The 15,510-nt window shown below is 36.2% G+C and overlaps 2 protein-coding genes across 2 annotated transcripts in view; one reads left to right on the top strand and one right to left on the bottom strand.

Annotated features, from left to right (window-relative positions):
- LOC113521051 (protein MON2 homolog) overlaps window positions 1-15,510 on the bottom strand; it is a 69,556-nt gene that overhangs the window by 47,896 nt on the left and 6,150 nt on the right. The window contains exons 7-18 of the mRNA XM_052894974.1: window positions 14,797-14,876; window positions 14,257-14,407; window positions 13,708-13,822; window positions 12,243-12,374; window positions 6,914-7,010; window positions 6,096-6,224; window positions 5,436-5,515; window positions 3,531-3,658; window positions 2,850-2,969; window positions 1,921-2,122; window positions 1,305-1,438; window positions 546-657 (exon numbers count right to left, since the gene is read on the bottom strand). Coding sequence (XP_052750934.1) covers window positions 546-657; window positions 1,305-1,438; window positions 1,921-2,122; window positions 2,850-2,969; window positions 3,531-3,658; window positions 5,436-5,515; window positions 6,096-6,224; window positions 6,914-7,010; window positions 12,243-12,374; window positions 13,708-13,822; window positions 14,257-14,407; window positions 14,797-14,876 — 1,480 coding nt within the window. The remainder of the gene's footprint in view (window positions 1-545; window positions 658-1,304; window positions 1,439-1,920; window positions 2,123-2,849; window positions 2,970-3,530; window positions 3,659-5,435; window positions 5,516-6,095; window positions 6,225-6,913; window positions 7,011-12,242; window positions 12,375-13,707; window positions 13,823-14,256; window positions 14,408-14,796; window positions 14,877-15,510) is intronic.
- LOC128200715 (uncharacterized) lies at window positions 7,975-11,218 on the top strand. The gene is made up of 4 exons (XM_052894976.1): window positions 7,975-8,057; window positions 8,466-8,586; window positions 9,771-9,922; window positions 10,873-11,218. The coding sequence occupies exons 1-4, from the start codon at window positions 7,994-7,996 to the stop codon at window positions 11,082-11,084; spliced, it is 549 nt and encodes a 182-aa protein (XP_052750936.1). The 5' UTR covers window positions 7,975-7,993; the 3' UTR covers window positions 11,085-11,218.

Here is a 15,510-nt window from a genome sequence, read left to right as displayed (position 1 = left end):
AGAAAGTGTGTTCCGTAATCTAATTGCAGCCACAACAAAAGAGTCTGAATACGCTTGACCAGAATGAATCGGAGTTCGCAATAAAGAACGATTAAGAGTCCTAGTATTGCTTTCTGCCGAATACAGAAAGTTAAACCGCTCACGAAGATATGTTGGTGCAATGGGATTATGCAGAATTTTATAAAGAAAAGAGAGTATGTATAGATTTGTTGTTGATTTGATTAAATGTAATATGTAAAATAATTAATTAAAATGGTCTAATATATCGGTTAGAGAGGGACGGAACGATAAAGAGGGAATAAAAGAACTCATAAACAAATAGCTAACGAATTAGCCCATCGTGATGAATTCCATTTGGCACTGAAAGCGATGGTTGTGGTAAGATATGAGACAGTGTGGAGTTGGATCTGACATGGTACATTGTTACCAATGAGGTTGAGAGTCTCTATTATTAACAATATCCCCCCCCCCCTCAAGTATAAAGCATTGGCGTGACAAATTGGTTTGTATGAATAGAGTTGCACGTATACAAATAAAGTACGTACCGGGTAAATCAGCCATGACAGCGGAAGTGCTCATAACAGCGTTAGCGTCGGCGCTCGCGCGGCTCGCCTTCATACTTCCACCCGTGGATGGCTTCAGGCCCAAGATCCAAACCTAAAGAGATAAATTATTTTAAAATAATTACAGTTTGTACATTTATTTCACTAAATATTACATCCCAGTGTAATCCTCTAACTAAGGGGGAAAAAGGGATTGTTAGTAATGGAGACTGAGAATCCCATTGCTAGCAATATATTCAACCAGGTCGACATCCTCGCGGTTCTCCCTGGAAATTATCATGGTTAATTCCTGATGAATTCATCGTGATGGGCTAACTGGCCTGTTTTCATTCTCTTCACTGGTGCTCCGCCAGTGTATCCCGTTAGCGCAAGCGGGTTTACCATACCATTTTCACCCATCAAAAAAAAATCCTCTAACTGAGGGAGTTAGTAACTATTGTTATCGTATCAGCCGTAAACTATCTATTGTTGAATATAGCTCTCCTTATAAGGAGGGAGGGGAAGGGTGTCAGTATTTGCCACGCTTATTAGGCGGGTTGGAAACTGTTAGATTAGATTTTGGTGATGTTTTAAAAGGGATGATGCTGCCCATCTCTCTATCATACTTAAGTCGTTGCCCACGACACGCACGGGAACGGAATGGGAGGTCCGTTAGACCTGACAGTGTACATCGTTAGCAAGTATTAAATCGTGTTTTTAGGAGCAGGCTCAGTTGGAAGTGCAGTATAAGTGAGTGCTTACCAAATGCTGCAGCGTGGTGAGGACAGGCAGCCAGGCCTGCTGGATTGTGTCGCCGTCGCGCTGCGCCGCGCACAGCAGCGCCTTCATCGCCGTCACGTGCCGCGACGTCACCATCACGAACGACTGCTGCTGACCTGCCGAGTAGCGTGGAGGAGTTGGCATAGAACTATGGCAATAGAGAGTAGGTGCAGCGCAGTACAGTGACGGCGGGGTGATAGACTGGTGGACATAGCTTTTTTTAATGGGTAAAGATGGGATAGTAATCCCGCCTGCGTTATTGGTATACTTTTTTTTTTTTATACAACTTAGAATGGTAAACAAGCTGACGGCCCATCTGATGGAAAGTGGTAACCGTCGCCTATAGACATGAGCAGTACCATGAACATAACACAGTATACTGTTTCGCCCATGATACCCCCCATGCGTTGTCATTCCTGAGGACTCAGATGTTATTCCTCTGTACCCTGTAAATTCACGCCATATCCCACCCTTCAAACCGAAACACAGCCATGCAAACACAACTGCTTCACGGTAGAAACAAGAATGGGACAGAGGTAGCCAAGCAATCGACTTTTGTACAAAGTTTCCGTCTGGTAGATTGACAAGCACGAAGCACCTGTGGGCAGCGCGGCGGAGGGCAGCGGCGTGCCGACCCAGACGACCTGGTGGCGGTAGTCGGCGTCGGGCGGCGCGGGGTCGCGGCGCCAGGGCCCGGCCAGCGCGGCCAGCGCGCCCAGCGCCGGCACGCAGTACTGCGCCGGCAGCGCGCAGCGGCACAGCGCGCCCACGCACGCGTCGCGCGCCGCGCACACGCGCACCTGCACAACACTTCGTACAGAATACTCTAACCTCTCCTTATATCCTCTCCTCCTCTATCCTCTCAATATAGGATTTCACTATTCTTCCCTTTCAGATGAGTGTCAAACGTGTATATGAATTGAATCGTTTCGTTCATAATTGAACTGATTGAACATCGCCATCTCATGACGTCTCATTGATCTGCTAGCGACAACGATTCTATCGATAGATTCATTTACCACACGAAGCTGATTTTAAAACGAATACAGTGAAACGATAGACAACAAAATGATTCACTAGATTTAAATATTTGTATTCAGAACACTCATTGTTTAAAATAAAAAATTTAATTTTTAAATTTGGAACACTGACGCCCGTCGAAATGATACATAAATTTTAATATTTGAATTCAGAACTCGAAATTGTGTGGCAAACGTGTTTCGAAAAAAAAATAAACCAGTAAAAAAAGAATTCTGTTACTACAGACGATCTATGGCAATTTTTTAAGACTTCAAATTTATATAGCGGATTACCGTGCTCTGAACACAAGCGGGTTTTTTTGCATCTTATATCGTATAAATCCTCAAGGTTGTTTACTACAAAAACATACAAAATTATTTCTAATTACCTTTCTAGAATAGTTATGTGGATAACTAATAAATTATTATTTACTTTGAGATTATGAATGAGATTATTATTTATATGGGTACCAATCATTTGTTTTTCTTTTTATTATAATTTCCTTACCTTCCCGCTGACCCTGGCGAGGGTCTGTATGGCGCGAAGTATGTTCTCTAGCTCGCCTATACTGGCTTCCGCCAGCACAGACATGCCCCACACCAGGCCGCACCAGGAGGACTTCAATAACTGCAAACAAATAATGTATTCTTTACTGAACTAGATTTTATTTGGCGAAAGTCCATGTCACTAGTTAGTCAATTAGAATGATTTTGTTTAATTCCGCTATCATTACGTAGACAGTAGTATTGTCATCATCACTGCAATTTACTGTGCACTGTTAAACATAAGTACAAGAAGTAACATAGTAAGAGACAGAGAGAGGAGAATAGTGAGAGAGAGAGAGAGAGAGAGGAACAGTGAGAGAGAGTGGAGAAAAGAGAGGGGTAAAGAGATGGTGGAAGAGAGGGAGAGGGAAAGAGATAGAGGAAGAGAGAGAGAGAGAGCGAGAGAAAACTAAGGAGTACAGTGTTATGGCTCTGTACTCTTTTTTATGCTGGAGCTATATGGTATAGGTATTCGAGATTTTTAGCTATACATAATTTGTAAATATTTTTTTTATACCACTGAGGTGGCAAACAAGCATACGGCCCACCTGATGGTAAGCGGTTACCGTAGTCTATGAACGCCTGCAATACCACGTGCATTACGTATTGCCAACTTATAATTAATATTTCCTTAACGCCCCACCTGCAGCCTGAGCTGGTCCTCCTTGTCCTCGTTCTCATCAGTCTTGCCAACAACGTTCGAGTTCTGATCCGACTCGCCGTCGTGACCGTTGTTCATTATTTCCTTCTGTTCCGTTTTTGTGTCTGCTTCTACAAATATGTTTACATTGTTGAACTAACAACCAGCCTTGGCTTCGAACGGTTATTTTTTTTTAACTAAAACACAGTCTTATATTATCATACTAGCGGCCCGTCCCGGCGTCGCTCAGGTGGACATTTTTAACATTTCCCTTCACTGCTCTGCTCCTATTGATCGTAGCGTGATGAAAAGTATACTATAACCTGTCCAGGAGTATGAAAAATAATTGTACCAAGTTTCGTTAAAATCCGTCGAGCAGTTTTTGTTTCTATAACGAACATATAGACAGATAGACAATAATTTTACTGATTGCATTTTTGGCATCAGTATCGATCACTAATCACCCCCCTGATAGTTATTTTGGAAATATATTTCATGTACAGAATTGACCTCTCTATAGATTTATTATAAGTATAGAAAGATCAGCCGTTATCTATGCCAATACTACCATTAGCTATTACTGCTAAAAATCCTCCCCCATAGGCCGCCATAAGAAACGGTTCTGAGCCACTTGTAACCATAGACTCCTTGTATTTGAGATCGTTACTCCATAGAGGGGGAGGGTGGAGGGGAGTCGTTCTACACTGCTTTGCTTAACCTATGATACTCGCTGACAATGTAGCTTACTACAGATTCTAAAGGATATTTAAAGTCGGTTAAGAAAAGTGGGTTGTGTTTATATTATGTAATGGATATACCATTACAAAAAAAAAATCTTTTATAGTTATAAAATGTGTTAAGGTTATATCTAAACTTAATATAAATATTAGTAATTTATATAATATAAAATTATGAGTATAGTTATAAGCTTTTTTCAATACCGTTCGCAAACAATAATGTGTCATATAATAATCCAATGTACAGAATGTGCAAATTGTACAATGACATTGATTGTAAATCGGATATTGACATATTCTATAAGAAATTTTCATCGTGTCGAAGTATTTGTAAAATATGCTTGTTCTTATTTATATATTATTTATTAATTACTAGCTGACCCCGTGCACGTTGTTTTACCACTTATTGCGAAATATAAAAATCGCAATTAAAATACAGGGGTTGATCGTAAAACGATGAAAATTTAAAGTTGTATGTATTTTTCAATGCTAAATCATAATAAAATAAAAATTAAAAAATTTGTCCAAAAAAAAAAATTTTTTTTGGGGTGGGTCACCCTTATCATTGGCGGGTATGAAAAATAGATGTTGGCCGATTCTCAGACCTACCCAATATGCACACAAAATTTCATAAAAATCGGTAAAGCCGTTTCGGAGGAGTTTGGTAACAAACACCGTGACACGAGAATTTTATATATAAGACATTATTTGTAAGTAAAAATGCCGTCTGTTGACTTGAAGTATTGTATTGTATATTTATTATTCTATTTTAATTGTTTTATCAATTTTCTATACAATTTTCAAAAAAACTACAATTGTCAAAATATATAAAAAGGTTAATTTCGAACACGAAGCACTTTACATACATTGATAACCTAATAGTTTATAAGCATAGTTTGGTAGTTTTGTTTTTGATTCTTGTTTTGTATCTAGTTTTTATCATTATTTCTTTTTGTAGTAAAAATTACCCTTTTTTTAGGCTTCATCTCTGTGAATGTTGAGTACAACTATAATTGGACTGCAAACTTATAATGCTATTGTTGTATTCTATTGTTAAAAGTTTTGTTTGTAATCTGTTAAATAAATAAATAAATATGAATTTATTCTAGGAATCTATTCACAGACATAAGCCCCCGTGATACACAACATAGAATAGAAGAGTTTCACCAACCTTTCTGATGATTACCGTTCTTATTTGAATTAATTTCTTTCTCATCATCGTTTTGACTGTCGTCGTACAGTTCTTGTAACCTGTGAAATGATAGGACTACTTAAAACAGTGTTTCCCAACCTTTTTTTTGTGCCATGCCCCAATTGAACACTTCAAAAATTTTTATGCCCCCATACATAATTTTTCCTGGCAAAGTTTACTTGACGACTCTTATCGCCCAGTTGATATGTTAGTAACGTCAAACGAAATTATACCTAATATTTACAGCATTTTTTTAATTTACTTTTCTTGTTAAAGGGACCGATATCTACTTGTAGCATTGTATTTAAATGGCCTGGAGCAAGAGGGTTAAAATTACTTCAAGTTCATTTTTAATTGCCCCCCCCCCCCCCCAAATATCAAATTTCGAGGGGAAAGGTATTGTTAGCAATGGAGTTTGACAGCCCCATTGCTAGCAATATGCCTTATTAGGTCGACCTCTGCGTGGTTCCCCCTGGAAACCATCGTGAACAATTCTTGTTGAATTCGTCACGATGGGCTAACTGACCTGCTTCATCCTTACCTATCATCCTTCACTGGTGCCCCGCCGGTGTATACCGATAGCGCAGTTGAGGTTACCATACCATTATCACCCATTAAAATAACCCGGTAAATACTAACCTGAAATAATCATCCCCCTCGACGGTGATGGCGATGGACCTGATGATTTCCATGAGGCACGCGTAAGCAACTGATATGCCGTATCCGTCCTGAATAGTCGGCGCCTCGTTGCGGTCCAGCATTTCGATGCTGAGAAGGGATAACTTAGTTTATTTCAAACGACACGCATTACCAATATATACTGGTAGAGGTACAGTGTATGTATTGTTAAAATGACGAATGTTATGTGCGTAAACCCTTTACATAATAGAGAAATATTAAAATTTAATTATTGTTCGTTTTGACATCATTCTCTGTTTGAATGTCATTTAAATTATTTGACATTTACAAGTAGTACTTAAGTTTTTGACATTTATACTATTATTGACATTATATGAATTGCAATATTTCTTACTGTGAAGCTACAGTTCGCCAAACAAAAGATTTGCATGCAAATTTTGGCAAAACTTGTTGGAACTATAATATCGTCATAGTCGTAGAATACTGACAGATCTATATATGACATGAGCAATATCATGGACATAACAGAGTATTCTGTTTCGCCCATAATACCTCCAAGCGCTGCCATTCCTGAGGACTCAGATGTTATTCCTCTGTACCATTCACTGCCATATCCCACCCTTCAAACAGAAACACAGCCATGCAAACACAACTGCTTCACGGTAGAAACACGAATGGGACAGAGATGCCTAAGCAAACGACTTTTGTACATATATATATATATATATATATATATATATATATATATATATATATATATATATATATATATATATATACTATAGTATATACTAGTGCCATCCAAACTTAATACTCACTACACGGATTTAGCGGTGCCAGGCTCGAAGGTCACGCAGAGCGGTAACCACACGCCTTTCCAGTAGAAGCCTGGCTGCTGGGGTATACCTGATGCCCCTGCAATAAAATACGAGTAATTCTTTATTGAATAAAATTTTATTTATTTCCAAGATACAACAAATAAAAAGAACATTTTGAACTAATAAGTGCGAAAGTGAGTTTGTTTATTAGTTACGCTTTCACGTCTAAACCGCTGAATCGATTATGATGAATTTTGGTAGAGTTATATGGGACTCTGGAGACGGTTATAGGCTACTTTACTCCCGGTCAGTGAACATATCTCGGTCACACAGATGACGTCGTGACTAAAAGATATTATATTATATTATATATTATATATATAACAAAATATTATAATTTAATCTAAATTTACATTAGCCTATTCCCTGCTGGTGAAAGGTTTTTCATATTTCCTTCAAAGAAATCCAATACGATACGGCATTCGGTCATTTCCAGCCAGTTTCTTTTAAATGTTTATATTTTGAGTTGTTGTTAAATAAATAATAAAAAAAAAAAAAGAATTAATACACACATTAATATCTAATTATATATAAATAGTTGTTAAATATAAGCATTTGGCATTCCATTGTTTCTGCCTATCTACACCGAAATGTATGTATATATATATAAAAATAGGTAAAAAATGGCAATCTTTTATTACCCGAGAGTGAAGTAAAAAAAAAAAGAGTTATGATTTTGACCAGTGTATATATTCTTGCACTCTTATAATTAAATTACATAAAAATTGTAAGAGATTAGATTAGATTTGTTTATTTGCGAGAACATTGTTTTTTACAGATATTCATCTATTAGGTGAAGTACAAATGTTCGCCTTATATTCTAAAGCATGCAAAATTACATGCAAAGGTACAAGATACATCACAATTAATACATACATATAGAGATATATCGAACACAACTGTTTCAATTAAGATTAGAATCAAAACCTCTTTTGAGACAAAAACAATAATCTATAGGGCTCAGATTAAGATGTCTTATTAATAATTTCATTATTAGTCAAATAGTGTTAAGATGTAGCAATGTTAAATGTGGTAATATTTAATGTAATGGCGTTTTTAACGGTGGCACATAATTCATTACACGGTATGGCCAAATTTTTATACTCATCATCATCATGTTGGCTGTTAACTATCCACTGCTGAACATACGCCTCCCCCATAAAGGGGTGTTTCACCAGTAATTGCCAGGCTTTGCATAATTTTAATTAATAATTTAATTAACAATTTTAATCTTTTTTTGAAGGAACTGCTAGCACTTTTGAAAGGTATTTTTTTTAAATCTACCGCCCGGTTCCGAATGCAATTTCAACTGAGAAGAACGGAGAAGAAACACAACTATTCCTTTCTTATCAAGTTCCTACTGTAATTTCGGAAAGTTTGTATATGTAGAAAAGAAACTACAAAAAATACTTAATAATTCTGTTAATATTATACAAAGGTATTTCTGTTGATGCTGAAGATTGTGTATTCAGTTGCGATTATTTGATTGCAGTGCACACCGAGCAGCGGCTGCAGCGCTACCAGACGCGCTGCACGCGCCGGTTCACGCCCGGCGCGTGCATCGGCCACGTGGCGGCCGTATGGACCTACGAGTTCCATATACAGAACTGCACGTGCGTTTTTTGCGATAACATAGAAAACCAACTTAGATACACTTTATATACACTTTCTGTTTTTACCCAAAGATTAGCTGGTAGAGAATGCCATATGGCATGAAGCTCGCCACTTGTACAAAGTTTTATTGTGCAATAAAGAATAAATAAAATAAATAAATAGGTACACATTTTCATACAAAATTTACACTTACCATCATCATTATAATTACACTGTTTATTTTTTAAATAAACCTACCTACCTACTACCTAATTTCTACTAATATATTTTTAATCCGAATATGTTTTTGGTTTTAAATCATTGAAAATAGCTGTCATTTTAACTAATACATGTATATTATATTAATTCATAAGCAATATATACGTCTATCTATCTATCCATTTAAGAGCTGCGCTCTTGTCGGTGGAGCTTTTGTCACTCACTACGATTTTCAGCGAGTCTCTTCACCTCTTGATACGACACGACACCAACTCCTTCCTTGATCTGCCTGATGTAACTATGTCTCGGTCTCCCTCTCCCCTTCTTTCTTCTGTCTTACCTTCTATTACAATGTTCATAAGTTCGTCGTGTCGTATCAAGTGTCCTAACATTTTTCCCCTTCTGTCCTCAATAGTTCTAATAATTTGTCTTTTTTCCTTAACCCTAAGCAGGACCTTTTCATTGCTAATTCGATCCCTCCAGCTAATTTTCTCCATCCCTCTCCAGCACCACATTTCAAAGGCTCTAAGTTTATCAATTTCCTTCTGAGTTAATGTCCACGTCTCACATCCATACAGAGCTATACTCCAGATATAGGTTTTGATAAGCCACTTTCTAATATCTTTTGTTATCTTAGCCTGTAAAAGGTGTTTTTTGTTATTGAAGGCTTGTTTGGCCATGGCTATTCTCATGACTACATCCGGAGTACATAGTCTGGAATCACTTGTGATTAAACTGCCTAATATATACGTATGTGTATTTAAATAGTTCCAAATTCAAATTTAAAAAATTGACCTGATGTGGAAAATTCTTTAATCCAATTCCTTGCAACACTGAAAAAATAAGCTCACTGTGTTTGGATTTAAAAAAAAAACTTGTCAGACAAACGTCAAATTAGCTATTTAAATTTTGACACAACTTTGATAGTCGTTCTCTATCTATGTAATCTAAACATCAGATACATCTGTTTAATGTTTATTTACAGTGAGAGATTAGGTTGTCCAGACGCATTGCGTACAAACCGTTTCAAGAGTTACCGCCACTGCATCAACAGATGTCGCTCGCTCATCGATATGTACTCCCATATACTGGCGATGGATACTGAGCGTAACTACAGTGACCAGAGCTTTTTGCGAAGTTAGTACGAATAATAAATAATCTACTTTAAGATTTTGTTTCATATAAAAAATGACGGTTTCAAATTGGAAAAACTAGTTATTTTGATTTAAAAAACGGAATTACGGAACAAATTTTAATAAACTTTTTTCGGGGCCCATTTAGATAGATAATACAACTACTCCACTAGATAAAGAACTTATGAAACTATCGACAGAATTATTTCGTTTAATGTTCATTTAAGAAAAAATGAAATTAATAAGATTTTGTCCCACAAAAAAATCCCGACTTCAAATGTAACAAAAAAAAATTATTAGAAACTAAACTACTGAACCGACTTCCATAAAATTTCTATGGGAATCTGTAGTACATTATTATATCAGAAAAAAAAATCCAAGTTATGAGCATGATGTATTAATGCCGGGGGCCGATCAGCTCCCCCCCCCCCCCCCCCCCCGGTGATCAAATACGCCTATTGTTATAATTATTATAACGTAATAAAAATATACAGATAAATTGAAAACCACCTTCTTCTTTAAAATTGGTTGATAAATTTACACGATTACAAATTAAACCAACAATTACATTAAACCAACCAATTAATTAATTAAAAATTAACCATTAATTCTAATTAAATAATTAATTTAATTAATGGTTGATTACCTTTATTTAATTTAATTTACACGATTATCAACCAACTTTGAAAAAAAAGGACGTTCTCAATTCGGTTGTAGTTTCTTTTTTATGTTCATTACTTCGTAATTCTATTAGTTCTACATCGACTTGGATTTTTTTTTATTATCTGAAAGGATCTCATAATGAACAAGAAGAAGAAGATATCAAAATCGGTTCAGCAGTCTAGTTTTTAGATCATAATAACTGGTTTTATCACAACTGAAGTCGGTTTTTTTTGTGAAAACCAATATTTAATTATTATTTTAAATATTCTGAATAATAAAATCTGTTTGCAGCTCCAGTTGGTAGAAGAGAAGGTACAGAGCTTCGAGAAATTTTTAAGGGAGAGCCTTACAACGAAGATAATGAGGATCCTGATGACAACGACAGTGGAGATGAGCCAATATACAATCCAACAGTAATGTCTGAGGATGAAGATACTATAGCTCGCAGGGAACTCATCCCACCAGATATTGATAATATTGATGACACCTATTTGAGTGTTTAAATGATGACATTATTAGACACGAGATATATTTTTTTATACAACGTAGATGGCAAACAAGTATACAGCCCCCGTCTGATGGTAAACCGATATTGTAGCCTATGGACACCTGCAATACAAGGGGTGTCACGTGCGTGTTACCGATACTGAAGAAACCTTAATATATCTTAATATATAATAAATAAAAAAAAAAGTAAAAAAAAAACATAAACGATAATGTCTTTGTTGGTCTCACCTTACCTTTCGATGGTCGACGGTACGATCCCAGGTCAATACAAATTGTTTTATGATTATAACTGTTTGTATTAATACGGGCGTTTTCTAAATATGTCACGTATGTATTTTAAAAAAAAGTGTCGCCTAGTACCCATAGTACAAGCTTTGCTTACTTTGGAACTAGAAGACGTGTAATATGTCCAGTTATATTTATTAATGACTCTATAAACTAAAAAAAGTACATTTTTAGTGTCCTCTGAATTGACTACAAGTAGAATATTTGGGCATTAAGATTTTTCACAATAAATAAAGCATATTTTTTTTTTATATAAACTCAGTACAGGAAACTAGCAGAGGTCGTTGACCCTGCCGGCCAAATGTTGGGACGGAGTGGAGTAGGAAGCATTTGAATCCATGAAAACCATTTGAGAACCGTGTTCAGTAAGGCGTATTCTAGATGTTATATATTACATAAGCTTTTAACCGCGACTTCGTCCGTGTGACCAAGATATGTTCACTGTCCAGGAGAAAAAGTAGCTTATTACCATCTCAAGGGTCCCATCTATATCTACACCAAAATTCATCATAACAGATTCAGCGTTTCAGACGTAAGAGTAAAACAAACTAACTCACTTTCGTATTTATAATATCAGTTAAGGGTACACATACAGAGATAATAGTTTAAGGTTTTTTTTAATCTTAGTGAAAAAATAAACAATGTCAAAGATAATTCAGTTAGGTGTACCTCAAGGATCAATATTGGGGCCACTATTTCGTAAGATTCTTTTTATTAAAAACGATTACATTTAACGTTTTAAACAATTACATTTAATATTTTACCTAAGACAATTTGTTCAAGTATATCTCGAGATTTAAATTTAAGGCCACTGTTCATCATAACTTTAACATAAGGTAATACATGTGTCATGCAATAAGACCACTCACCAGCGGGCGTGTTGACCTGCGAGGCAACAAATAGACTTTGAACGTAAGCGCCTAGCGCGTTCACTATGTCTTGGAAGATATTCGTCGCGTGCGGTTTCATGTCGTAGCACTCGCAGAACGCCTTCAAGAGTTCTGGTAACAATATATATATTTTTTAGTGCATTTAAACAAAAAAAGATACAGCTATTAGTTTAACATTTTGTTAGTAAGGATGGGTATAAAGGATGCGAAATAAAAAAAAAAAACCGATTTTTAGATGCTGCCTATGCACTGACAGAGCACGCACTAAACCAAGGAAAAGGTACTTCGACATTTATAAGTATAGTGCGTACCCTCAGTATAATTTTTATTTATAATAGACTGTATTAAATAAGTGGGTACATTTATATAGGTATACAAGTAAAAAGGTACAAATAAAATAAACTAAATCGTAGTGCGTCGCCTACAGGTGGGCTTATCTTTGAAAGAGATCTCTCTCCCAGGCAATTTTATAGTTCATATATATCAACGACTGTTAGAATATGTATAGTACATACCGACATATAGTAGGGTGGATAATTAAACAATGGGAATAATTAATCTAAAACTATTATCAGATTACTTATTTATTATTTACAAGAGATCCGGCCCGATTTCGTTCAGGTAGATAAAATTTACGAAAATAATATACAGCCTATGTTATTTGCTGCAAATGTAGCTTTCTATAAGCGAAAGAATTTTTAAAATTGGTTGAGTAGTTTTTGAGGTTATCCATTTATACACAATTATACACAGATAAACAATCAAATTTTTACCTTTTTATAATACATATTATAACAAATATATTTTTCATAAATTTACATTTATATAACATTAAATATATTTCATTATTATTTATAAAGACTTAAGATTAAATCATTACCATAACATTATCAGACCGACACGATAGTAGACCTTTTCGATTTAAAAAGAAAATTGATTCAGAGTAAGGAAGGTATTCTATATTAGGCAATAAACATAGTAATAAATATGTAATTTCCTGGTTCCCAGGCAAGGCAACACATGAGTGACGCTGCTCTTGTAATTATAGAGATAACAATTTCAATTTCTAATGAAGTTATTGTAGAAAAAAGTTAAATTGACAGTATCAGACCTATATTGACCAGAGGGAGACTTTGTACAAAAGTCGTTTGCTTGAGTACCTCTGTCCCATTCGTGTTTCTACCGTGAAGCAGTTGTGTTTGCATGGCTGTTTCGGTTTGAAGGGTGGGATATGGCGTGAATTTACTGGGTACAGAGGAATAACATCTGAGCCCTCAGGAATGGCAACGCAGGGCGGGGGTATCATGGGCGAAACAGTATACTTTGTTATGTCCATGGTACTGCTCATGTCTATAGGCGACGGTTACCACTTTCCATCAGGAGGGCCGTCAGCTTGTTTGCCATTCTAAGTTGTATAAAAAAAAATAGTAGACTGCAAACTGACGTGGCTGTATGGTCATCTTGTGGAGTACTTCTAGTGCGAGCGCGCGTTGCCACAACGGTTTATCAGGGTCCAGGAACTTGATCGTCAGCGATAGGAATATTTCGCACTCGGTAACCTGCAAAATAAAAGTCAGTAAAGCAATTAAGCAAGTTTAATTAAATTTTTTAAAAACACATTATTCATGTCAGCCCTTACAAATAATGGCCATTTAACTAGCTAAATCGAAGCAGCACTCTTAAGAATCTTGCAGTATTTTCTCTGTGTACAATTAAACTATTTTCTAACTAAAAACTAGATGTTAAAAATTCATTAAAACGGCTAAATTCTCCACAACAACTGTTTTACAGAGTAGAGCGTAGAGCCCTCATTGTCGTCTTTAAGATTATTTTACGGGAGGGGGGAGGGGTTGAACCCTTAAAAAAGTGTATATGTACTCTCAGACATGTCTTTGAAATCCGTTCGCACCTTGAGATGGGTTCCAGACAATTCTGAAAAGAACACGAAACACTATCTTCCTCCCCCTTTAAACACAGTTATGGATGTACTAACCAGCAAGTCATGGTACTTGTGCACGATAACGGCGACGAGTCGTAGCAGGCGCATGGTAACAGGGAAGTGCGGCCGCTCGGCCGCCGCGGGACTGCCGCCAGCGCCACCTGTACCACCGCCGCCAGGTATATGCAGCGCGGGCAGCGCCGCCCTACCGGAGAAACTTATTCATTTCTATTTTTACCCACATATTATTATGAAAAAATATGCACTTTTGATATTCATACTGTAAAAATTTGGGGAGTTGAAATCACTTATGAACGATATGAAAGAGATTATATACTCATACATATAATAATGCAAAACATCATTTTTTGATTGATTCTATATTTGAGAAAATTTAAGAACTATAAAACTTTTAAACATGACATTTTGCATAGAAATTTCTCACGTGATATAGATATTGATATATATATATATATATATATATATATATATATATGAATCATAATATCCACGAGGATTATTCAAGCTTCTAAACAAACTGATTTAGCGTTGTCTACGATGAGTTAAGAGTAATGTAATTATATACCCACTTACCTATATTTAACATTTGGCGAGAAGAGTCGTATAATTAAAGCACACACGTGTTCCTTTAATAGAAACCTAAATTCTGATATCTGAAACAAATTGTTTAATTATTGCAGAATTCTTCGATGTGAAGGCCAGTGCAATCTCTATTATAAAATATATGATATTTAGGAGAAACAATGCAAAACAAATTCCCGAACCTTAAATATATTATTATATATAATATTAACCTCGATTCAAACATGGGCTATGAGAATCGTTGACGATCCCAAATTCACAGGCGGTACCGAGTTCCTTAAGTCTAAGGCTAGACTTTGCCTCCCTTTGTGTGTTCTACCGCTTGTATAACGGATTCTATTCTGAGGAATTGTTTGAAATTATGCCTACAACCACCTTTTATCATCGCACCGCTAGCCATCGACAGGGAATTTATCCTCACACGCTTGAACCTAAATAATCAAGTACAATGCGGTTTCAGAGATTTTTTCCCACGAACTTTCAAGCTATGGAATGAGCTCCCTGCCGAGGTTTTCCTAGATACTACAATAAGGGGTTTTCTGAAGGGTATATTAAAGTTTCTTGAGGTTTGTGCTTCTGTCGTGAAGCAGCCGCGCTCACACGACTATGTTTCAGTGTTTAAATGATACGATATGACAGTGAAATTACAGAATATGAAGACTTACCAGAGGGAAACTTTGAACAAAAGTCGATTGTTTGGATACC

The sequence above is a fragment of the Galleria mellonella genome, unplaced genomic scaffold (assembly GCF_026898425.1).
Source record: "Galleria mellonella isolate WM207_F2 unplaced genomic scaffold, CSIRO_AGI_GalMel_v1 utg261, whole genome shotgun sequence".
NCBI classification, from domain to species: domain Eukaryota; kingdom Metazoa; phylum Arthropoda; class Insecta; order Lepidoptera; family Pyralidae; genus Galleria; species Galleria mellonella.
Note: the sequence above shows the minus strand (reverse complement) of the source record. Positions and strands in the feature narration are given on the sequence as shown.

What these genes read in the sequence shown, in the direction of transcription:
- LOC128200715 (XM_052894976.1), top strand. Translation starts at nt 7,994, where the DNA reads ATGTTAAATGTGGTAATATTTAATGTAATGGCGTTTTTAACGGTGGCA. An exon ending in GGCACATAATTCATTACACG is followed by an intron (nt 8,058 to 8,465) that starts GTATGGCCAAAT and finishes ATTTGATTGCAG; the next exon opens with TGCACACCGAGCAGCGGCTG. An exon ending in TTCCATATACAGAACTGCAC is followed by an intron (nt 8,587 to 9,770) that starts GTGCGTTTTTTG and finishes GTTTATTTACAG; the next exon opens with TGAGAGATTAGGTTGTCCAG.